The sequence below is a fragment of the Cylas formicarius genome, unplaced genomic scaffold (assembly GCF_029955315.1).
Source record: "Cylas formicarius isolate icCylForm1 unplaced genomic scaffold, icCylForm1.1 PGA_scaffold_1__22_contigs__length_36826433, whole genome shotgun sequence".
Lineage (NCBI taxonomy): Eukaryota > Metazoa > Arthropoda > Insecta > Coleoptera > Brentidae > Cylas > Cylas formicarius.
Window position 1 is genome coordinate 6,226,587 of NW_026844264.1, and position 24,199 is coordinate 6,250,785.

Below are 24,199 nucleotides of genomic sequence, written 5' to 3' on the forward strand. Positions count from 1 at the left end.
TTCGTTTGACCAATATCGGCAATTGTGTCATCCATAACGCGACCACAAAATTCTATTGTCCGATCTGGATCATCTTCAAACAATTCACGAAGGGTATAACCTTTTATGGCTTACACTTATTCTTTGCCAAAATTCTTCTCGCTGATGATTAACTAGTATTATTATTCGCAGTTAATTGTGTTCTTGAAGTTGGTGGACTATATATACTTCGTTCATTTTAGTTTTTGGTTGCTCAGTCCTTGGGCCGTTTTTAGCAAACCGATATTTGTAAATTTTGAATCTAATCGGTCACTTCGTAAGTTGAACTCTATTTGGGTATAATGTATGAAACAATTCACATACTGCATTTATGTATTACCACAACCGGCCGTCACAATTATTTCAATTCGTCAGAAACCAATCGCTTAGTGCATTGTCAAGTAACAAAAGGACGTCGTTTGAACATTTATTAGATTAAGTAACTTTTTCCTTTATTTTTGAATAGATTTTATTGTTATTTAAGTTTACTAATTCGTTAAAATCGTCAATTCTGTTTTTCATAAATTAAATTCTAGTTTATTGATTAAATCCTTAATTATTTCCGTTTTGTCATTCCTACAAAACTGGTTTAATTTGGGTGTTACATGAAAAATACTTAGTATATTAAGGACAATCGGAAAATTAAATAAGAATTTAAATTTTGAAATTTAAAATAAGAAAGTTTGGTAACTTAGAAAAAAGAAACAGGAGTTGTTATTTGTGACCTCTCATAATATGCCCAGGTGCACTTTTCTTTCCTTAATCATGTTCAGTAATTAATCATGTTCAGTAGTTCTTTTTGTTGTTGCATGAGTTGGAGAACTTTGTAATTAGTAATCCTCTGCGCCCAGGAAATTGGCAGCATTCGCCTTCGAAGGCTTCTCCTATTCGCGTTTGTATCTGTGGGTCTAGCGTTCAACTTTCGCACCCGTAGAGCAAAACGGAAAATGTGTAATATCTGGCCGTCCGAATTCTAAGCTCCAAACTAAGTTGTGGTCTTGTAAATAATTTTTTCATATTCGTCAGTGTTTTTCGGGCTTGTTCTATCCTTACAAGTATTTCTTATTTCGGATCACACAGACGGTTGATGTTAGCTCCTAGGTATTTTACCGATGTTGTTCGTGTACCCTTATGGGTGCTTGTGGGAATGCTAATGCTTTGGTTCTGTGGACATTTAAATGTAAACCAAATATTTCGCTACGATTATCCACCAAATTTGGAAAGACTCCAACATTATACCTGTGTCAAAAGAACCTTCTGCAGCGGATGAAAGTGATTTTAGACCGATAAGCAAAATAATTGAAAGACTCTAACCAATTAAATATATACCTAGGTTAATACAACAATTTATCATCGACCTATTGTGATTTTCGGGCGGGCAAAAGCACTACCTCCGCTTTGCTAAATATCATCGATGATATATTTCGGGCTTCCGATCAAAAGCTAAATACATGCCTCATTCCTCTTGATTACAGCAAAGCTTTCGATACCCTAAATTACTTCATTTTGCTTGAGAAACTCAAATAATTTGGCACTGCATTTTGGCATGTGGGCTCTGCGTTATCATTTTTTACCAAATTTTTATCAAGCAAACGTCAAAGAGGCTTGTATAACAATAGTTCCTCCACATCTGTAACAATAAATATTTTTTTTATTTATACCTCAGATTTTGCATCTTTTCTAAAATTTGTCAATCGCGCAGCACTATATGTCATTCGAGTTAATCCATCTAGACAACTGGGTTCAAAAAATCAACTCAGATTTAAGGATTATGTCTTATGAATCATCACTGGTTCATGGTCTTATGTTAAATGCGACAAAACAGAACTTCTACTGTTTGGTAAGGATATTTTTGGGCGATGAAAGATTTAAACTAACGTTAAACTCAGAAGTCCTAACATCTGCAGTAAAAATTTGGGTCTTTAGATCGATACCGATCTGTTTGCGGACCATCGTGGCGTGATTCTGCAGAAATGTTGCGGCAAACTCAAATTATTTTATTTACACAAATACTACTTAAGCTCGACGGCACTTTGATATTATCCTGTGTGTTATTTCATAAATAGGGATATAAAGATCCTCCAAAAATTTCAATTGATATAGATCGCCGCCCTACCTTTATTCAAAACTTAGTGTGGTGTTCAAGGCTCTTCTTCGGAGATCCTTTAGCTACAATAAAGTTTAAATTTATAACCAAATTCCCAACTGTATCAAACCTCTAAACAGTTCTGATGTCGATAAGAAAACTTTAAAAAAATATATTCTTTTAATGTAACTAGCTAAAATAGGTAGATAATACTGTAATAGAGGATGGTGGTTATTTGGAAGACCGTGTTCACAAGAATATGGCCACGCTTATGAATTTGATATAGCTTATGATTGATATAGACGAAAAATGAAAAAATCCCAAAACAATAAATAATATCAACAAGCGGTGAAACATTAACACCCCCAAGAAGAAAGCATAAGCACTGGATGACTGAAAAAATACTAGCACTTATGAGTGAGCAGGAAATTTAAAACCAAAAACTCAAACATGTACAAAATATTAGATAAGCAGATAAAATGCGAAATCAAAAAGTTTAAAGAAATAACGGGAACAAATAATGTCAAACCAGAACGCTTATACCAGATATGCAAAGAAACTAAGAAGACGGACTGAATATTTAAACGAGAGATAATACCAAATACCAAACTAATGGTTTACGTCCACATTTATGGCAACTTCAAAGAAAGTAAATGCAAAAGGTTGCAATGAACATTATAGTTCTGATGTGTCACACAGGTTGATTTTGAAGATAACTCACATCAAAATCCATAAGAAACTAGAAACGAGAAATAAGTGACACACAAATTTGATTTGGTACTCGTGAAGCTCTATTGCACAACGATGCCTAGATATAATTGAAAAAAATTAGACATGTTACATTGATTTCGATAAGGCATTTGATATAGTACAACCCCATCGTATAATCAATATTTTCAAGTCTCTAATGTCCACGAGGGCGTGTGCTTGCTTCAGTGTTGTTGAAACTGTAAAGTGAAGCAATATGCCAAGAAGCTCTTGACGATACTATAACGAATCAATGGAGAAGTGCTGTAAGATATGCTGGCGACTAGTGACACTGTACTGTTAACTGAAACTCTGGTAGACTTACAATATCTAATTCAACGCATGAATCATAATTGCAACAACTAAGCTTTTAAACTTAATTTGAAGAAAAATGATATTAAGTAAAATAAACTCTATTAGCTAATAGAAATAATAAATAATAATGGAGCAAATTCCTTATTATAAATACCCTGGTACTTGGATAACTACTTCCACTAATCAAAATAAAGAAATAAGAAATAGAAATAGCTCGTTCAACTTTTAATATGAAAAAGTTGTTTTGTAATCTGGATTTACATATTACCCTGAGAATTCATACGCTACGTTGTTAGTTATTTTTTATCCTCTTATATAGCTTAAAATCTTAGATCCTTAAACAAAATAACATAAAGACCATCGAAGCTTTCGAGAGATGGTGTTACCGACGGAATATCGAAAGTTTTTTCAGGATGTGCTAGGAAGAACTTGAGAATATCTTGGATGGAGAAGGTAACAAACGCTGAGGTTCTCTAAGGGATAAACAAAGACTGTGAAGCAATAACTACAATCAAAACACGAAAATTTCGGTAATTAGGAAGGGCACAGCATGAGGATGAGAAGCATTCATTAATAAGTATCGTGCAGGGCAAGATAAGAGGAAGAAGTGTAGGTCGACGGTATATATGCTGAGATTTCGATAAAAAAATTGGATTTTCATATTTTTTAGCTTAATTTTTAAGTAGTTTTCTAAGTAGATAAGTGTGTGATATACCTGCAAATGTTTTAGGAACCGTTAATTTTTAACAATTTTCTTCCAAATAAGGAGTTTGAGAAAAAAAATTAGAAAAAAGATTGAAAAAGTTTATCGACAATTGCTTTTATTGTTATTAAAATTGAAAGTATAATTTCAAAAATTTTATAAATATAAATTTACGTAAACGTAAATGTTTACATCATATATGCTACTGCCGACTGTGGACCCTCTAAGATTAAAACGTAAAATTAAAGCCTGTGTTAAATATATGACACATTGTCATACTCAGAAAAAAATGTTATTAAAAAAGTTGTTTACAACTAAAACTCATGCCTTAAATATCCACCTCACATACCTAACATTTTTCAATAGTAATACTATCGAAAATTATTCAAAAATCAAATCAATTTTGCAAATTTTGGGTAAAATTTCACCTTATTTGTAAAATTAATTAAGATTTTAAATTTTTTACCGAAACACAAATTCTATGCTTGTCGCGACAATATTTAATAAGACTTAAAAGTTTAATAAAAATTCATTTTAATCAGCCAAAGCATTGCTCATTACAATAACTATATGAAGAAATTCATTAAAATAGCAGCATTTTATTTTAAATTTTTTATAGAAAACTGTAATTATAAATTAATATTAACTGACAAACATAAAATGCGACTAAAATAAACGCGGATATCTATGATAAAAAGAGAAGTAAACATTATGACCGTCCGATTAAATTGATTGTTGTCAAATAATAATTGTTTGATTATTAAAAATTTTTGTTTCAACTGCCTCCCTCCAAGACAATCAGCATCATCTGAGAAAGTAAAGCTAGGTTTCGATATGTGAAGATAATCTTTAATAGATCAGAAATTCACTATTGAACTGTTAGTAGGATTTTAGCTCATTTCAGATGGAGTACAATAGAAATGTGTATACAAATGAAAATCTTAGTAAATTTTATAAAAATTTGCTAAATTGACTTGATTTTGAATAATTTGCGACAGTATTTAGAATGATTGAAAAAAATAATAATATTAAGGAAATTATTAATATTTTTTTGAACAAAAAACTTTTTTATCATGGTATTTTCAATTTTTTTAAATATTTGCAAATATTTTAAATGCAACTAATATGATTATGAAACATGCATATATTAAAATATTGCCAATATTAATATAAATTTAATTTCGCAGTTTCTTTACAAAAGAATTTTGCACTCTAATGTTGGTTGCGAGTTCCTCAATAATTTTATCAAATAATACCTTCATAATTAAGGAAATTGATAGAAATAAAAATAATTTCAAAAAATATTTGTCGCAATCCTTTCATAAATTCTTAAACAGGCCAGAAACTTTACCCGACATTTCCGGACAAGCTAAAAGTGATAAAAATTGTATGCATACTTTTTTGAAACTGTCCACCTCGACGAATAAAATCGGAAACTAGAGAAGACGTCACAGAAAAGTTTGGCGCAAAAGTTAGACGCACGTGCGACGAGTCCTTTCAGCGATTTTCAGATTAAGTCGCGCTTCCCGGCGCTGAAACCGAAACTGAAACCACCAACGCCGCCAGCTTCCAAAGTTTTGCGCGTTTGCTGTTCTTGTTGCGTTGCGCAGGACCGGACTCGTCAACAAGACTTGTTTGCTCGACCACCAAAGAATAAAACTACCCTGCACTAGTAGCAATATTAACTAGTGTTGTGTCAATCATTCATGTTACGAAAATCGAATCAATCAGTGACTATTTCGAAAAGGACCGAATCGTTTCAATCAATCGTTCATTTCAATACATTTTGTTTCCAACTGCAAGATATAAACCATAAGTGGCAATAACCGATTCAGATTTATTTGAATTTGAATTATTTTTTTATCTATACGTTCTGTTTTCTGTTTTAGTTAGTATAATATTTAACTGTGTTCTGCTCTTTATTGCGTCATGATTTTATCAAAATAGATGCTACGCATTGGTTTGTACGAGTAATACATTAATTTGTTTAAAAATTGAACTGAGGTGGCTTTTACTTGAAAATCCATTTATCAAAATAAATAAGAACTAAAAGTTCAGATTTTCACGAAATTATATATTTTTACACGACAATTATTTCGACAACACCCTGTCTTTATCAAATGTAATATTTATAAACTACCTGCTACTATATATACCCAAAAATGACAATAGAATAAGAATGAGAATTTAATTTCAATAAAGGAGAGGTATTTAAATCTAATTGATCGTTAAGCAATACATTTGAATGTCTCATTTTGTTAGTCTCCATGGCTTCCAATAAATTTAATTTTCTACTTTTTGTGGCTGTATGTAATATATCAAAATTGTCGCCAAAAATGTGTTTTTCTGTGTTTAAGTATGTAGCATAATTAGAATCTAGACTATTGTTTTTAAACGCTCTTTTATGTTCGTTAATGCGTTTCTTGAAGGATCTACCTGTTTGTCCAATATAAATTTTAGGACAAGATCCGCATTTCAACCTGTAGACACCTGATTTTTGAGATTTTGGACATTTTCTTTTATTGTTTTTTAAAAATTTTCCTATTGTGTTGTTAGTTCTGAAAGCTATTTTTAAACCACATTTTGACAAATGTTTTGAAATTTTTTCACTAGGTTCTCCTATGTGTGTAATTGTTTCGGATAAATAAAGTTTACTGTTGTCTGGATTTTATGTATAATGGACGGATTGTAGCCGTTGTTCAGTGCAATTTGTTTAATGATATTAAGTTCGTTGTTGTAATTTTCTGTTGAGAGTCGAGTGTTGTCGAAACAATTGTCATGTAAAAATATATGATTTCGTAAAAATCTGAACTTTTGCTTCTTATTTATTTTAATTTGTTTAAATTAAATGTCTGCGTGGAAATAGATATTTCATTCAATATTCAATTTAACACATAAGCAAATCTACCGATCGATATCGCAACTCAATATTATACAATAATCATAAAATTACTCCCATTTCTTTTCCATGATCTGTCTCTGTCATGCATTTAAATCTTAAACCATTCAAATGAACCGTATTCCGCAAGGCGAATTCGATTTGTTTTGGTACGGTCAGTCTATCGGTCGTCCTGTAATTGGTCGCTCACTTCAGACCGGTCAGGGCGGCAGCGAAAGTGAACAAGGTGATGGAATTGTTACGAACAAGCGGGATTCGGTGGTTCGATACTATGAATCAATCGCGATTGACACAACTCTAATTTTAACATTGTGAGTATGTTGATCTATTGATTCACAGTTTTTTGAGAATATGTTTGTATTTTCTCAAGATTCGTGCGAAACTAATGCACAAAAATTAATAAATAGACCAATCACATCTCATGCCAACCGTTGAAAACCCAGAAAATGATAAGTTCACTAATCCTCCTTTCAGAAATGGGGGAAAGTAACCTTTACTCTTGAATTGATGTGATAACTTTTCGATGCCGCTGGTTCAACGCCGCCTCTGCGTAAAACGCTTTGCGGTTACAACAGGACGTGTGGTATCGTTTAATTAAACTTATGGTTATTTGCAATTTGTCGAGATATTACAAGATAATCATTGTGTACACACGATAATGGAGTTGGCGATAGGTATTGTGTATCAATAAATAGCCAATATTTGTGTTGCGGCAGATGCCCCACGTCCGTATCACAAAAAGTATGGGCGTGATGTGTTCACGTGTCCGTGAATCATAGATCGCCACGCGTTGTTCCTCGCTACCCTTAATCTCGTAGAGAATTTCAGCTTATATCATTACTGTTAAGACGGGACATTTGATTTGAAGCTCTCGACAAAGCCAGAATGACAACATTTTCAATTTATTGAATTAAAAAATTTAAATTTGAAAAATTGAAATGGAAAAATGCAGATTAAAATGATTCTGATTGCCATAGAAACCATAGAAACTAATTTTGGTAAGTTTAATGTCGGTGGCAAAATCGCAATTTCGCTTCTTTTACTGTCACGTTTAATTCGTTCGCATACCACTCCATATACTTTGTTGTCAACGACTTCAGAGCAGTGCGACGGAAAGTGATCTAACTTAAGACCTTTTTAGAAAACGTTAGTAAAAAAATCTTATCCGTGCGCTGCCATCTATTAGATAAAAGAAGTATCGCTCCGAGAGTTTTAAATTTAACATTAATTTAAATTGTTCAACTTATTATAAAAATGCGTAGAGAATATTTTTCTCGATTTTTTATGGTGCCTGACAAGCAGAAAGCTATGGAACAAATAAAAAATGCTACGTATAAACTTAATACAACTATTAGGTGGGTTTTAATAAATTTCTTACTTCCAAATATTTTTCACTTACACTTACATTTATTACGAATGCGGTAACAGTAACATTGGTAAAGCTGTTTTCCGTTTTCTGTTGGTCCTCTTTACTAATCATTTTTATTATATTTTATGAGGCCGGGAATGTGGTCCCTGCATGATCGAGCTCCTGCACACCTTACCCCTCAAGTTAGGAACTACTTAAACAATTGATTACCGCAGTGGTGGATAGGAAGAAGTGGTCCGATCAGATGGCCACCTAGATCTCGTGATCTAACAAATAAATAAAGTGAAACTTAATTAAAAAGTTTTTTTTGTTTTGCAGATTTGTCCTCAGTTTTTAAGTGGGGAACTGGAACTATTAGCAATATTAATATTGCATTTTTAGTATTATCCATAGCTTAAAATAGGGTTTAAATTGTTTTCCCAAGGTTGCCCAGGTCATAATTTTATTTTTGTTTAAATCTGGGATTCAATAAATTATTTCCGCATTACATTTTCTATTAACATGTCGTCTCTGTAGACTTTTCACGTTCAAGTAATATATATTTTCTTCCAAATCTTGTGTGATATTTGTGTAATGTTTGTAAATTTTCAGTTTTATGTAAAAATATGTGTATACCTCAAAAAATACTAAGTTTAGGTATAGGGAATAGTTAAGAAAATTGAAGTAGCTTGAATAGGAATAATTAATGGATGTATAATATAGGCGGCATGTGATTTTTTCACAAAAATTAATATTATTCATTTTGACTCACCCTGTATAAACGATTCGGATTAACTTCAAGACAAGTATAGAATAAAGAACTGTGCTACCTTATAAAATTGTTGGCATATTAAAACTACAACTGTCGGAAACAAAAATATAGGATATTAAACACAGGGCATTTTTGATGAAAAAATTACCATAAATCCGAAAAGACTGAGAAGATCGTAACACCCCTGTGATTGAGTATAAATGGAAATAGTATGCAGGGTGCTCCATTTAAAAATATATTTTTGACTTCCCACATATTTATCAAATTGCCCTGCATTTTTAAAGATAATTTTAAATTGTTTCTTTTAGCATCATCTATAACTTTTTTATTTAACATTTTATTCTAAAACAAATAATAAGCGATAGACAATACTTTGACACATTATTTGAACACTCTGTATTTAGGGTGGTTTGTATTATTTGAATATGATATTGATTTTACAAATCAAGCATTTTTGTAATCCTAAGCAAACAAATAAAAATTTTGAATAATTTGAATTAGTTATATCTATTATTATATTGTCTTATACAGGACGTTATTCTAGTAATTTTCATTTCAAAATTTCTCTAAAATGTTTTTAAATTAATTTTACTTATAGGGATACCTCGAGACGATGATTTACGCTACTCCCATAGAAGAGATAAGAAACAATCCTTGAATTTGTCGTTCAGTTCATTCGTCACTTGTTATAGTGTATTTATGTTATGGACACCACTGGACTCCATAATTTTAATATATTAGTTAAATAAAACTGCTAAATTTTAACAGAATTGAGTGAATGTTGTGAACTTTTTTCATATTTCTTAACAACTTAACATTAAAATATCTCCCTCTATTTCATATATTAATGATTTAAAAGAAAGGAATTATTATGGCTTGAATATTAAAATGTACTAAATGAATTATATAAAGAGAGGTTGGCGGTATGACTAAAATTCGATTGGCTGTCTAAATCAGAATAGATGATGGGATAGTACTGAATCCTCCCGCTGGACCAACCTATCGTGAGACAAGCCCCAGCTTCGAAGTTCTGTTGAAAGGCAATTGCACTGGGTTTTTCTTCAGCTAGTCCCATTACCAGAGAACTGGAAAAGAACACATAAAAAAGGTAATTTACCAAGTCTCACACTCACCTCGCCATCACTTGCAAGCCCACTTGTTTAATAACATTGAATATGGCAACGCAATTAGTGTCTTGAAATATAACTGCTAAATGTTTCCCTTTCAGATCGGTTTCCATACACTGAACCAATCCCCCCACTACAACACCATCCAGATCACATTTGCTTATGTCAAACATTGGGACAGCTTGTTTCGAAGAGGAGGGGGTTTCGTTCGCGAAAACTAGGTCACTTTTTACAATTATTCCATATATCACCGGCTCGGTGGTGGTAGCGAAAAGAAGAGACGATCCATAGCTGGACCAACATGCAGACTGTACTCGTCCACTAACTACTGTCCACCTTTCGCATTCCCAGTTTCGGTAATCCCAAACCCTGCAGTATGCAATAACTGTTTATTTATTATCGCCATATACATGGAAAGATGGATAATTGTTTATTGCTTCTAAATTATGAAAATAAAGAAACAAAGTCTAAAGGTATGGAACATAGTCTAAAGTATTCTTAAAAGAAGAAAAAAATTGAGAGAATCGCCAGTCATCTGCATATCATTTACCTAAAGACAACTCCATCTGAACAGCTCACAAGTTTTTCTCCAGATGGAGACCATTTCACTAAAATATGCCCAAAACCTCCAGGTCTTTTTAAAGAGCTAGTTCTATCCAGTTCCGGATCCCACACCAAAATGGTAGTGTCACAGGCAGCTACGCTAACTAACTTATCACCTTTGGGTGACCATGCTATGCTCATAACAGGTCTGTGCTCTGGCCTTTGCAATATTATAGCATTACTTACAGAAGGTCTAGATACCTAACATTGACGTAAAAGTTAAAACAACTATAAAGCAATGATAAACAAATTACCAAAGAATTGGAGTCAATATTCCATATTATAACCCCACACTCATGAGCAACAGCAATTTCTGTATTTGATAGAGGTCTCCAAGCTATGCAGGTTATATTTTTTTGTTGTTTACATCTCAGGACTGGACAATATGTGCTTTCACTGCTAAAGATCCGGACACTGTCATCACAAGTCACTACTGCAAGTTTTTTGCAGTATGGGTGCCAAGAAATACATCTAATTGTGCTGTTGACCCAATCTCTTGTTTGTCCCAATTGTGTAATTAAAGTTGGACCACTATATCTTATATTTGGATTTAAAATTAATCTAATCTTGCGAATGTATTTTAAAATTGTTAAACATAGTGAAGCGCTTTTTGAAACCACAAATTGGTTGTGAGATTTGATAAAATGAAGAGTTTCAACCAGACCCTGCTCACAATAGACCTGGGTTAGCTGCTTCAAAAATGGTACATTTACTGGCAGAAATAACGCTTTCCCTTCATCTCTAGAAGTTACAGCATGTAACTGATCTCTAGTTATATGAATTTTTGGATGATTTTCGACCTTTGAACAAATTTAATTAAATTATTGAAACTCCCACATCTTATTTAAATGCACTTACAGCATTGGTGAAAGTATTTATGTTGGCATATTCAGCATTCATGCAGTGCACTTTTCCATTTATTTCACAGAGAGGAATCTCGTAATCGTTTGGAACTTGAAATTCATTTAAATTCTTCATTTTTACCGGTCGTTATTCTTTAGGTTAGAAAAAAATTTAAAATATAAATAGCATAACTGATCATACCATTGCTGGGATTAAATTTGGTCTGTGGATGGCGCGTGTCACTAATGTTTTAACCTTGGATTATTTTTTCTTTTCACTAGTGGTGGTTTATAAAATCAGCTAGATGCTACCTACAACATTTTTTAAACCGAAAAAATTTATTTATTAAAAAAAAATTATGGAAGAAATGTGTGTGGCGACAGTCAGGATGTAAAAATATAAAAAGTCTCCTTACTCTTTCTATAGTGTACAGTTAAATGAAGATGGAATGACATGTCTGGCGCATAATCAAAGTCCTACGTCCAGCCAAAAACTTTCATGGCATAAACATATTTCGTAAATGCTTTCGATTTTCGATCGCCATATTGTGTTGTTGTGAAGACGTACGTTCGGTACTAGTGAAAAACACCAAGACGGACGTTTGAAGCGGCAGAAAGGAAGGTCAAAATGGATATGACTGTTTACTTAAATGCTCCTTTAAATTTGGACAAAATTTGCAGGGCTTGTTTGTCCGAAAAAGGCGACATGAAGCCCCTATTTGGAGCCTGTCTTGACGAAATGTTACATTCTTTCGCTTCCGTAGAGGTAAAAATTATTAATAAGCGCTCATCTCTGTTGTCCGTTGTTGTCAATGTTGGGGTGAAAGACAATGACGGACAATTTTTAAGATGTCCCAGATTCACGGAAGCAATCGTGAAAATTACTTTTGCGGCAACATTAAAATTATGAAAATACTGTTGATAAATTAATATTTGAATTACAAAATATTTTAAAAAGCTGTATCGGTATATTATACGTAATTTATTTTATTACTTGTAGCATTTCAAATTAAATTTGTATTAAAAATTTTAAATTTTTAAAAAGCCTTCCCTAGTCTTCCTTGAACAATACCAAATACTTTAGAGGTTATGTTTATAAAATTCAAAAATGGCGCGTTTCTAGAAATGTTTGTCAAGTTACTTTTGTTTACAAAAATGTTGGGTATTAAAAAGTTACAGGGTATACCGTAACAGAAATAACACCTTAAAACTAAATCCCACATACTAAAATAATAACATTTGTGGTAAAAGCAAAAAATTCAAAAATTCCCATAGATTGAAAACTTGGTTTTCATCTTTCTAATTTAAAATTAAAAAAAATTTTTAGAATTAAAACCCAATAGGCAGCAACTAAGTTTTATTATAATTTTTGTTACATTCTGGTTTAACAGATTGCAGAAGGTGATGGATTACCGCACCTCATGTGCGTACAATGCGTTCTTCAATGCAGCCGAGCTTATACATTTAAACAGCAATGTGAAAAATCGGATAAAATTCTTCGCCAATACATGAGCTCTGAATTTCAGGTAAATACCCAAATTTTATGTTTTTTTGTTTTAATCAACATCCATAAATTAAAAAAAAATTTCAGACGCAGTTGTTGCGACATATTGAACAACAGACTGTGAAAAAAAGTCTCGAAGAACAACTTCAATTTCAAAACGTTTCCAATGTAGTCATAGAAGAAACATCCCAAGATGGATTCACTGCTGAGTTTGTAACCTACGCTGATGACGATTCCGTCGAGGTGCACAGACCACAAGCGTTATATCCAAAGCAGGACCGACAAGCTCTTTTTCATGTAGTCAGTCGCATGTTTCAAATTTATTATTTGTTCTTGTGAAACTGCACCTTTAGATGTTAATTTAATTGGGACTCAGTTATTCAACGATTAGTCGTTGATGCAATAACATTCATTTGAGATTTTATGCATAGGTATATAGAGATTCTACGGCGAGATATCCAAAGACGTCATGCGTTTTGCCAGAACGACTCTTCTCCCACCACATGTAAAATACTTTCTAATGCCAAAAAGTAACATGGCAACTCCTGGGTTCTAAAGGCATGTTATCAATAACTTGTTGGGTCTGCTTTGAATATAATATCATTCGCACAGACCGCGCTTTGCCAACCTGCTGCCTGGTATATTTTAGGTGAAAGATTTAAAAGGCGGACTCTACACGATTCATACGATTGAATCCACCGATCACGAAGGCGAAGAAGAGGATGATGAAGTCTTTAAAGATTGCAAGGCTGAAGAAAATATTGTTACCATTACTACAGATCTAAATAACGGCGGTGATAAGAAACTGAAATATCATTGCACAAAATGTGATATATACTTTCCGCTGAAGGTCGATTTAAAGGTATAGTATTTGCAATTTTTTTTTTTTAATTAGTTTACCACTATTGCGGATTATAAAGGGAAAGTACATTGAATAAAAGATGTGTTTGAGACTCCAGTGATATAGTACTAGCAAAGATAGGTATCAATTTTTGTTTATATTCATCATTAGTGTGATAATTTGTTTTTGTAACTTCAAAAAATGTCAAACTGTAGCTAAACAAATCTTTTGTTTTTAAATTGATAACAGTGCTGAAAAAATTGATATCATACTTATTTTATATATAAATAATTTTTGCGGCAAATCCTATTTTTGATTTTAAAGGGTATGCCGACAGCTACATTGGTATAATAATATATTTCATATAATAATATAAAAGATATAAAAGTTAAAACAATTTCTCAGTATCGTCAAATCATGTCTAGACTTTAGATGCAGATGCTTGTGACTCAATTTCGATGTCTACAGTGTTTTTCTACTTTGATTCTGAACCTAGAACGCCTTCATCACAGACACTTTTTTAATATGTCTCTTCTTTTTTATTGCAGTTTCGAGTAGTTTAAACTTTTTCCATCATTGTGTCCGAAAATAGTTGGCTCGTTTTATTCTTCTGAAAGTTTATGAAAGTCATTTTAAAAACACAAAATAAATTTTTAATTACCAATATCTTGTTAGTTTTTTTCCTTTGCTTCTCATTTTTGGATCCTTCGGAAATTGATAAATTTTTTTCTGATTTAATGCTTATCGCATCTTGCCCAACAGCTTACCATTATCCTTTAAGTGTTAACACAGCTAAAAATTAATTTTAAGTATAAAAATAGTTCAAACTTTATTTAAATTTGATTACTACACAAATTTAGTGATGTTAGATAATTGTTTACACTTACATTTTTTTATTTTGCCTTAAACTGAATATATGTTTTAACTATCATGTTAGTGCATACCCAAATGCAAAAGTCAGTGTCTGTCATTGCTAAAAGAAAACACCAATTGTAACTAAATGAACATTTTTGTTTATTTAGATCATATTAGATCATATAGCTATTAGAGATATAGAGGCGCGGCATATTCTGATCCTATTAAATCTGTAGGCAAAAAGCAGTTAAGGTATGGAGAGCGTTCTTGGAAAAAATTTTGTAATTTCGTAAAAGAGCAAATATATAATAATAATAATAATAATAGCACTTTATTTCCAATAGGTAAAATGACCCATTTACAGGAAATACTAAATATAAATCATCCAAATACCAACGGACGTAAGAAAATAATAATCTGACTGAAGATTTAATGGGATCTGGACATATTTTGAGTAAAAACACTGCCGTAAAAATTCTGCATCCAAATTTATTGGCGATCTTGGCCGTATCGGTTATTGAACGCCGCAATGTCATTGGTTAAAAACTAGATTTTAAATCTTCGCTATTTTTTTTTCATAGTTGCTTCCGTATAGCTACTGGAGATATAATAGGCTTCGCCTATGCCGATAATATAAAGACTTTTAACATCACTTGGGGCATTCAAGAACTAACATGGCCGCTGACAGATCGTCAATAAGCGGTATTTTTACGGCATTATTTTCTCAAAATATGCTTAGGTCTGGTTAAATGTTCTGACGGGTTAACTGTGTGAAAGTCGCTGTTTGCAAAAAAATGACGCAAAGTGGTGATTAGTGGTTGAAACGTAGAGGCATGTGTACGAAAAATGGGACGCATCAATTTCTACCGTAGTGTATATTGTTGTTTTATATGTCATGTTCTTGTTTCATCGGCATTAGGCAAAGCCTCTATTTTTCTAGTAGCTATGTAATACCTCACTGATGACAGGTATAGTCAGAACTGTATAAACAACCGCGACACCTAACAGGCATTCCAATGTTGCCAAATGATGCTTTTTATCTCTTCTTATTGTTTGCAATACATTAGCAACCTTGCCGTGGTTGGTGGGGCGGTACAGTACCTAACCTCCGATAAGACGGATTCTGTGTCAATCTTTGTGCTGTTTTGTTGAACCGGTTTCATAATTCGTGTTTCTATCAAAGTGTTGTTAATGCTAAACAGAATAATGTTGGATTTGAGGTTCACATGATGTCCCACCCGAAGGACCTAAACTTCGTGTGCGAAGTGTGCAACAAAGCGTTCGCGGAGGCGCGTATTCTCAAGCGCCATTCGAAAATTCACCTCGAACATAAGCCTCACCAATGCGACCAGTGCGAGATGACGTTTGCCGAGAGTTCTAACCTCAGCAAGCACAAAAAGAAGCACACCGGAGAATTACGGAACATCAAAGGGAAGCCGCATTTGTGTTCGGTGTGCGGGCGAGCGTTCAAATGGGCCTCCAGCCTACACAAACACATGAAGTATCACACGGGGCACAAGCTTTTAACGTGCGAGTATTGCAGCAAGCAATACGTCGAAGTGATTATACAATGTCGTGTTGGGGAGTCTCCCATTCTCACGATTCATTCGTTTTCAGGCGAGAAGTCTGAGAATCCACTTGAGGTCGCACACTGGCGAAAGGCCTTACGTATGCGAAGTGTGTCAAAAGAGTTTCACCCAACTGTGCAATCTCGAAAAACATATTAGGGTTCACACAGGAGAGAAACCCTACCTGTGCCCAGTATGCAACAAAGGGTAAGGGTCATCGGTTGAACCTTTACCTATTTATTTAGTCTTTATTAAGATTACATGGGTGAATTCTGGTTTTAAAGCCACTCACACTCAAAAAAATCTAAATAAAATCTACACATTCCAAAATATTAAAAGTAAGCATGAAATTATAACAATAACATATGTACCTTAAACTAGACATCAAAGAAGTACCTTATTATAACAGGAATTTATACTTAATTTTTACGCTTTAGTTAGTTCATTAAACATAATGGATAGGTTGAAGATTAAAATATTGTATATATATTGACTGAGAGTTTTTGGTATATCTTCGGTGTTGATTTTATTATGGAAGGAAACTTATATTAATAGATTTAATTAATTAATAAGTACAGAGCGATCAAAGAGTAACATTAAAATTTTAAATAAAATCGTGCAGGCATTTTTTTCATTCAGTCATTTTATAATCCTATCCTATTTAAAACTTGATGATTTCGAAATATTAGGAAAAAACTGTTTTTCATTATAAAATTGCTATGACGGAGAGACACATGGCAAAAAAAAAAACAATCGAGCACTAGGGACTTGCTGCTTGCTTGCTATTTTGGCTTGCTGTGTTTTTGAAGATCAGTGTTTGACAATTTTATGCCACCTAACTTAGTCATTCTTTATTGTAATTTTAAACAACTTGTATTAATAACCGGGTATGATTTATAAGATTTACAAAAAGTTGTCAAACGGTAATAAGTATCATTTCTGCAGTTCTAGATTTTCCTCATATCATTTTTACTATGGAAAAACGATTTATTGCTATTATATTGAAATCTACAATTTTTTTAAATTTAAATTCTATCAAACTTACTTAACAATTTTTTCATTTAAATTTTAAATATTATTTTTTGATCACCCCGTATTTATTTATTTTTAAAGTATCAAGCAGATCCCCTTCTAAAAAAAAATTAACCCCAAGCATATAACCAAGGCTTTCAGTGGGAGAAATCAATAGATATTTTGACAACATTATTTTTGACATAAAATTCAAAATATAAAAACGATTGAACTTAGGTGTAGGATAGTATATGTGAAATTGCCACACCTGTAATTTTTAATCATTCAAAACGTGTTTTTTGATAAATCACGGATGAATTTTAGTGGAATTTTTTTCCTCTTGGGTACTCAACAGATTTTTATAGAAACATGCGTCGCTATTCAAATCTGTCAACAAAATCAATTTTGATTAGTTACAAGCTACTGGTGTGGAATTTTCTTGCCGACTAGCACACGCTTCTGAAAAATAAGAAAATTGTTGTTTGGTCGCGAAAATATAAACACGCCATACAACGATATACTATTTTAAAAGTATAAGTGTATCCAAACCAGTTTTGTTTGCTTATAGGTTGTGAGATAAGGTGCCATCTCATAACGGACGACCTCGTACATTCCACTAATAATTTTTATTCGAGAAATAAATAAATTTTCACCCTAAAACACCATTTCTAAACATAACAAGTAAGGGCTACTAACAGTCAAGGTTTTAGCAGGAGTCGCCAATTGACGCGTTACCTCTACCCGCACCTCCCTTACTTAGAGCAACCTATTATGTTTACGGATCATGCGGATTTACAATATCTACGCGCACAATTTGTTTGAGATGGCCGTATTTGTCGAAATGTTCATTTGTCCAAATCGTATCGGGACGTTCCAGGCTCCTTCGGGGCACTGCGGAAGGGAGGCCGGCAAAGCGTTATAATGTTTTTAAAATACATGCGTTAATATTTACAGTGACTCAGCTTAAAAGATTCAGTTGCATTTTAATTAATCAAAGAGCCGAACCTATCATAAATGTGTTTGTTTAAAAGTTATCAATTATTTTTAAAAAATCGTTGGAGTCATAGTGAAATTGTCTACTAGGTACCTTTTACTCGGAAAATTGCATACGGCGATTATCACGAATCATGAAAGGTTAATAAAAACGTGGGTTCTCACAGCTAAAATTATTTACGATTTTTAAATTTATTCAATAAATTCAATTTATTCAATAAATATGGTTGTCAATTAAAATACTTTGGTTTATGCAAAAAATGAACCAGCTATCTAGCATACCCAAGAATCAAAAAGTAAATGTTACCTAAATAGTTATCAGGATAACAAGTATGAAAAAAAAAAAGGGTTAAAATTTTAGATAAGAACATCGCCTATTACCAAAGATACCTATTTTAAAAGATAAAATTATAAAATAAAACTCCCTTAGGTGCCAATGAAATACCTACCTACACCTTCATTTATATCATGTCTAATAACCTTAACTTTCTTTTGTAAACTGGTAATTTTATTTTGTTCGTAAGTACACTGTATAGTGGAAATCACCTCTATAGATAATTACAAAGTAAAATAATTTAACCGCATTTTATAATTTAATTTGATATCTGAGCCGTGTTTACACTTGTATTTTAACTTTTCTCTTTATTTGGATAAATGTTTCGGCCGCTTTACCCATTCGAACACCCGTTCATCCCCAGTGACTCGGGTGATTTGGACAAATACACATTTTAGCATTTATGGTTTTCCCATTTATTTTAGTTTCACCCAATCGGGTTATGTCGGTATCCATATGCGCACGCACACGGGTGCTCGTCCTTACGTATGTCAGACGTGTGGCAAAGCCTTCGCTGGCTCGAACACCCTCACCATACACCAAAGGACCCACACTGGAGAAAAGCCGTACACCTGCGAAATGTGCCAGAAGAGTTTCAGTAGACACGAGACGTTGATCATACACGTGAGATCGCATACGGGCGACAAACCGCACGTTTGCAACGTGTGCAGCAAGGCGTTCACCTCGTCGGGCCAGTTGTCGGGACACATGAAGACTCACACGGGCGAGAAGCCCTACTCGTGCGAGACTTGCGGAAAACGGTGAGAGCGTGGTTTAATTTTCTTTAATGTCAGGTGTGTGCGTACAAGAATTGTAATCTCGATTCAGTAAACTTCCTTTTTATAAAATATTTATTTGCGGATAATGGGCACAAAACAACTTAACTTATGGCTTTGACACTTGCCAATGCTAGCGATTACAATATACAGGGTGTTTTGTAATTGAAAGTCAATCATCAAGGGAGGCATTGTTTGGGTCCATTTTAACAAGAAAGCTTCATATGAACATATGTTTAAACGTCTTAACTTTTGAGATACAGGGCGGTAAAGTTTTCAAAAAAAAATTTTTTTGTGTACCACGGAATTTCACCTGTCTATTTTGGCAGACATTGATGGTATGGTACGCCACTGATTTCTCTTAAAATAAAATTAACTCGTACAACCTCCAATCATTTCTAAAGAAACTTGGTTTCTTGATATTTTTCACTTCGATGTACGGTTTTCGCTTTAAAAAATGAAAGCCTCGTCTTTGCATGGTCGTAACAATATCGTTAATGTGACGCACGCAGAGAAATTAGTTTTTGTTTTTAAGTGAAAACCGTGTGACCGACTAAAAAAAAACAAAGCAATCTGATCATAAATGAAAACAAATGTCATTATTTTTTAAGGAAATTAGGGGCGTGCCGCTGACTGTCTATGAACAAATTATATTTTGGTTAATTAGGTCGCCATGTATATACAATTAAATTAGATCAAATGTTCAGATTTTCAGTTTTTAATGATTTATGATAACTGTTTCGTGCCGTGCCTTTATCATTTAATAAAAGCAACACCGTGCCTTATCATTTGATAAAGACAGGGTGTTTCCGAAACAGCTGTCATAAATCATTGAAAATCTGAACATTTTTTGTTCCAATTTAATTGTGTTAAATGGATTTTGATCAAGTCAAAGCTACCTTAATCAAATTAGATAATATATGTAATATTATGTAAATAATAAACGATTGTTATTTAAGAAAAAAAAACGATTTCAAAAATACACCTCAAAGTGTATTTACTTCGTATTCATACTTACGATTATACGATTTTTTTGAGTAAAACAGATAGACAATTATTTAAGTCAAAAATAATAATGATAATCTTTCTCCGCATGCTGTTGTAATAACAGAGAAGAGGTTTTTATTTTTTTTAAAGCGAAAACCGTACATCCTATTGAAAAAATCAAGAAATTAAATTTCTTTAATAATGAGTGGAGATTGTAATAATAATTTTTATTTTAATAGAAATTAGTGACGTACTTCCGCCACTGGTGTATATAAAAAGAATGTGGTACTCTAAATAATGCATCTTGATACATGGTACATGTGTGCCAAATTTTATAAACATATCTAAAGTGGTATTGCAGATATTAAAAAAATGTTTTATTTTTGAAAACTTTACCACGTATCTCAAAAGTTAAGACTTTTAGGACATATTATGTCCATATGAAGTTTAAAATGGTCCCAAAAATCGACCCCTTAATTATTGACATTCAATGAGAAAACAACCTGTATCAATAGGTTTCATATGTTACAAATAACCTGAGTAAGCGTTATTGTTATTGGGTCAGTCCGGGCTGGTTTACATATTTCACTTATGGGTCATGTGACTGTCAGGATTTTGCGCCATAAGCTTACGTGTGCTTCCATTGAGGATTCTTAATAGGTTGAGGATATTCAATTAAAAAGGACTGTATAAATCATTCATCAAATGGCTGTTTTGGTTAGTTCTGCAAATACAGTGAACGGCTAACTTTTGAAACAAATTCATTTAAAAATCAGGTATTGGATTTAAAGAAAACTGCTTGTACACGTCCATCATAATTTTTATTGCGTATTTTTTTTGCGGCAAACAAATAGAAAATATATAGGATGGGTCCAAAAATAGATGCCAATACTAATACTAAGTCCCTTTTTTAAATATAACACCAAATTTCAGCATAATTCACGTAGCATATCCCATATGCACCTCATATTGTTTATGAGCAAAAGAATTAAAAACAAAAATTTAATTTTAAAATGAACAGGAAATTAGCTACTACCAGTAACGTATTTAAATTGTCGCAATTATATGTCTGTCAGTAACGAAAGTGAATATGGCATCTAATTAGGAACAATGTGTGATGTGCAAGAGGCGCATAAAAACTACTTAGTTCTAATCGAAAATCAATTAAAGATTGATCCGAAAAACGCGAACATGAATCCCAAACACACTTAAAATACAACATGATATTATTGGGTTTGCTATTTTTTTTGGTTTTGTCTACGGCCCCGCTCCTTCATCTATATGCAATATATAACCGAAACTGAAGTAATTAATAGCATGAGGACACTTCTGAATAAATTTGCTGATGGCATTCCAAGCTTCCTTAGATAGCCCGAGTATGTCCTGTTCTCGAGAGTGGTGATGCTAGTAATGTTCTAAATTATAGGCCAATATCTAAATTGTGGAATTTTGCTAAAGTATTTGAAAAGGTTGTTGTTTGGTTGATATGTATGTGATTCATTAGATAAACCGACTCGACTTGTTGCAAAATGTTTCTGATGATACTCCAAGGTCTTTTATGTCATTCAGGGATGCCACAAGGATCTGTTCTCAATGTTCATTAAATGATATTGGAGAGCTGTTTACTTGCCTGCTTATCCTATTTGGTGACGACCTAGAAATAGTATCTTCTATTATTAGTGGTAATGACTCCCAAGGGCAGCTTGATGCCTTCCAGAAATGGTGCACTGATAAACTAATTTTCAGTGTTTCTAAATATGAAGTTTCAATGTCACAAGATAGATCTAGCGCTGTCCGTGACCGTGTCAAACATATTTCCTCCATGGTGAAAGGTAGGATTTATTAATAGCAATTGTAGCCCTTTAGAATTTATAAATTTACGATTTTATTCAACTCTATTGTTAAAACTGTGCGTCTATAGTATGATATTCAATTTAAGTTCACACTGATTGACGCAATAGGGAAAGTACAGCGTGGATTTTTAAAGCTTTTGAATTTTAGAGGGTAGTTTTCTGGAACAGGGAATTAAGAATGAGAAATCGCTTAGCAAGTTGTCATTGGAACGTCGACGATTTACATGCAGTAGCATGTTATTTTATTATTTATTATTATTTTATTTTATTTACTTAGATCTTTCCTTATCCTTACTTCCGTCACACAGATGTCTGACTTTCTCTTCCCTTTGCTAAGAAATTGAGTTCGGGATATTATTTTGTCAATATTATTGTTATTAATGGTTAAAGGAATAAAGATATTTGTTATTGTTATTATAACGTTAAAAAATGCATTTTTTTACAAACTATATGGCTATTGCTAAAAAATGAACTATTTGTAAATAAAATCTGATGATGTTTAGCAATGGCAATATTGTCTGAGTCATGTCATTCTCCCTTGATATATGATAATGATATGATTATGGGTATTATCTATGGCTGATGACTAAATGCTAAATGTCAGCTGTTGCAAAATACTGCAAAATACTTTTGGGAGAGTTGGATATAAACACCGTGTGCGGATTTTTATCCCACAAGTTGGTGGCACAAGCGCATTCGTTTTTATTTAAAATTTTAATTTGCAAGCTAGTTTCTTTTATCTTCAGCTCTTGAGCAGAAACGTTTGAAATATTACCGCAAACATTCGTCAAAGGTAAAACTAAATTTTTTTTTATTTGGATTTTTGGAATAATAAAATAGTTTTGTTCAGGGGACAGTTTATTTCAAGAAATACTTGAGTAGAGATCGAGGCCGAAAAATAAAAATTATTAAACAGACCGTTTGAATTTAAGGTTTACAACTAGTGATTAATATTAAGACCCATAAGTCCGGCCCCCATCCTAAATGTAAAGCTCAAAAACAATCAAACCACAATCGTCTTTTTTTTTTTAATTAATGGAGCACCGCCACCTTATATTAGAAAAAAATCTTTGTCCCATGTTTATTGTGAATTAAAATTGAGGTTACGTTGAAGTTACATAGCTCTTTTTTCAATAAGAGCGTGCACTTTTCATCTCAATTTATTTGAACTTCTTAAAATGAGGTATGAGGCTATGTTTGTTTTTTTTTTGTTTTGCAACAGTAGTAGTAGTCTTTATTTAGTTCTATAATAGTTTTTTTGCCAGAAATTTCTAGAATATTCTATGACAGATTTAATGACGAATTCATACAAAAAAGTTTTTTTTTATAATGGTAATGTTTATGGTATATAGTAAAAAAGTGGTTAGTTAAAATAACAATTGCTTTTTGATTTATTTCAGTTGGCATCTATGAATTGACGCCAAAATTTGAAAGCGAACGAGTTCAATTTCATTAAAACTTAAAAATTTCCTAAAAATAATAAAAAAAAACATGTTTCAATAATTCAGTTTTTTTTTAGATTTTCCGCATCCAACAGCCTCAAGGCGCATCTAAAATCGCATATGAACGACAAACAACAGCACCTCAGTTGCAAAGTGTGCGGGAAATCCTTCTCGGATTTAGACAGTTTGAGCCAGCATGTCATTAATCACACCACCACTTTCGAGCACGCTACAATCGAGCTCAAAGACGAAGATTTGGCGAACATGGAGACGGTACACGTAATGTGAGTATGAAGACTAATCATACTTAATTTTGTTCCAATTATTTTTTTTTTATTTCAGTACCGCTGATAATCAAACCATCCAAGTTCAGGCGATCTCTCAGATATAAGTTTCGATTTTGTACCAGTGACACGGAGTACATATTGTTAATGTTATTTTTCATCAATACATTTATTTGTTATTTTGTAATTTGTTTTATTTACCTATATTTAATATAAGTTGCAACCTCTTTTACCTCACCTCATAAATATTACACAACTAGTTTAACAGCAGCAAAGAAAAAAGTATTGTCC

General features: G+C 32.8%; 3 protein-coding genes across 4 annotated transcripts in view; 1 reads left to right on the forward strand and 2 right to left on the reverse strand.

Moving 5' to 3' along the window:
* Positions 1 to 5,399, reverse strand: part of LOC132696188 (adenylate cyclase type 8) — a 263,174-nt gene extending 257,775 nt beyond the window's left edge. The window contains exon 1 of the mRNA XM_060660881.1: positions 5,267 to 5,399. The gene's annotated coding sequence lies outside the window, so the exon portion shown is untranslated. The remainder of the gene's footprint in view (positions 1 to 5,266) is intronic.
* A 2,730-nt stretch (positions 5,400 to 8,129) lies between these two features.
* Positions 8,130 to 11,762, reverse strand: LOC132696271 (aladin-like). The gene is made up of 5 exons (XM_060661012.1): positions 11,477 to 11,762; positions 10,873 to 11,418; positions 10,566 to 10,819; positions 10,022 to 10,384; positions 8,130 to 9,973 (listed from the first exon to the last, which is right to left on the reverse strand). Exons 1-5 carry the CDS (start codon positions 11,594 to 11,596, stop codon positions 9,772 to 9,774), a joined length of 1,485 nt encoding a protein of 494 aa, XP_060516995.1. The 5' UTR covers positions 11,597 to 11,762; the 3' UTR covers positions 8,130 to 9,771.
* Positions 11,763 to 11,956: 194 nt separating this feature from the next.
* On the forward strand, positions 11,957 to 24,090 carry LOC132696270 (zinc finger protein OZF-like). 2 transcript variants are annotated; one of them, XM_060661011.1, is made up of 10 exons: positions 11,975 to 12,082; positions 12,142 to 12,226; positions 12,852 to 12,986; positions 13,052 to 13,207; positions 13,614 to 13,826; positions 15,881 to 16,219; positions 16,278 to 16,435; positions 18,992 to 19,327; positions 23,702 to 23,908; positions 23,967 to 24,090. In XM_060661011.1, the coding sequence occupies exons 2-10, from the start codon at positions 12,167 to 12,169 to the stop codon at positions 24,013 to 24,015; spliced, it is 1,653 nt and encodes a 550-aa protein (XP_060516994.1). In that variant the 5' UTR covers positions 11,975 to 12,082; positions 12,142 to 12,166; the 3' UTR covers positions 24,016 to 24,090. The 2 variants fall into 2 exon arrangements, with proteins under 2 accessions (XP_060516993.1, XP_060516994.1); XM_060661010.1 differs by having other exon boundaries at positions 11,957 to 12,226.
* Positions 24,091 to 24,199: the final 109 nt, after the last annotated feature.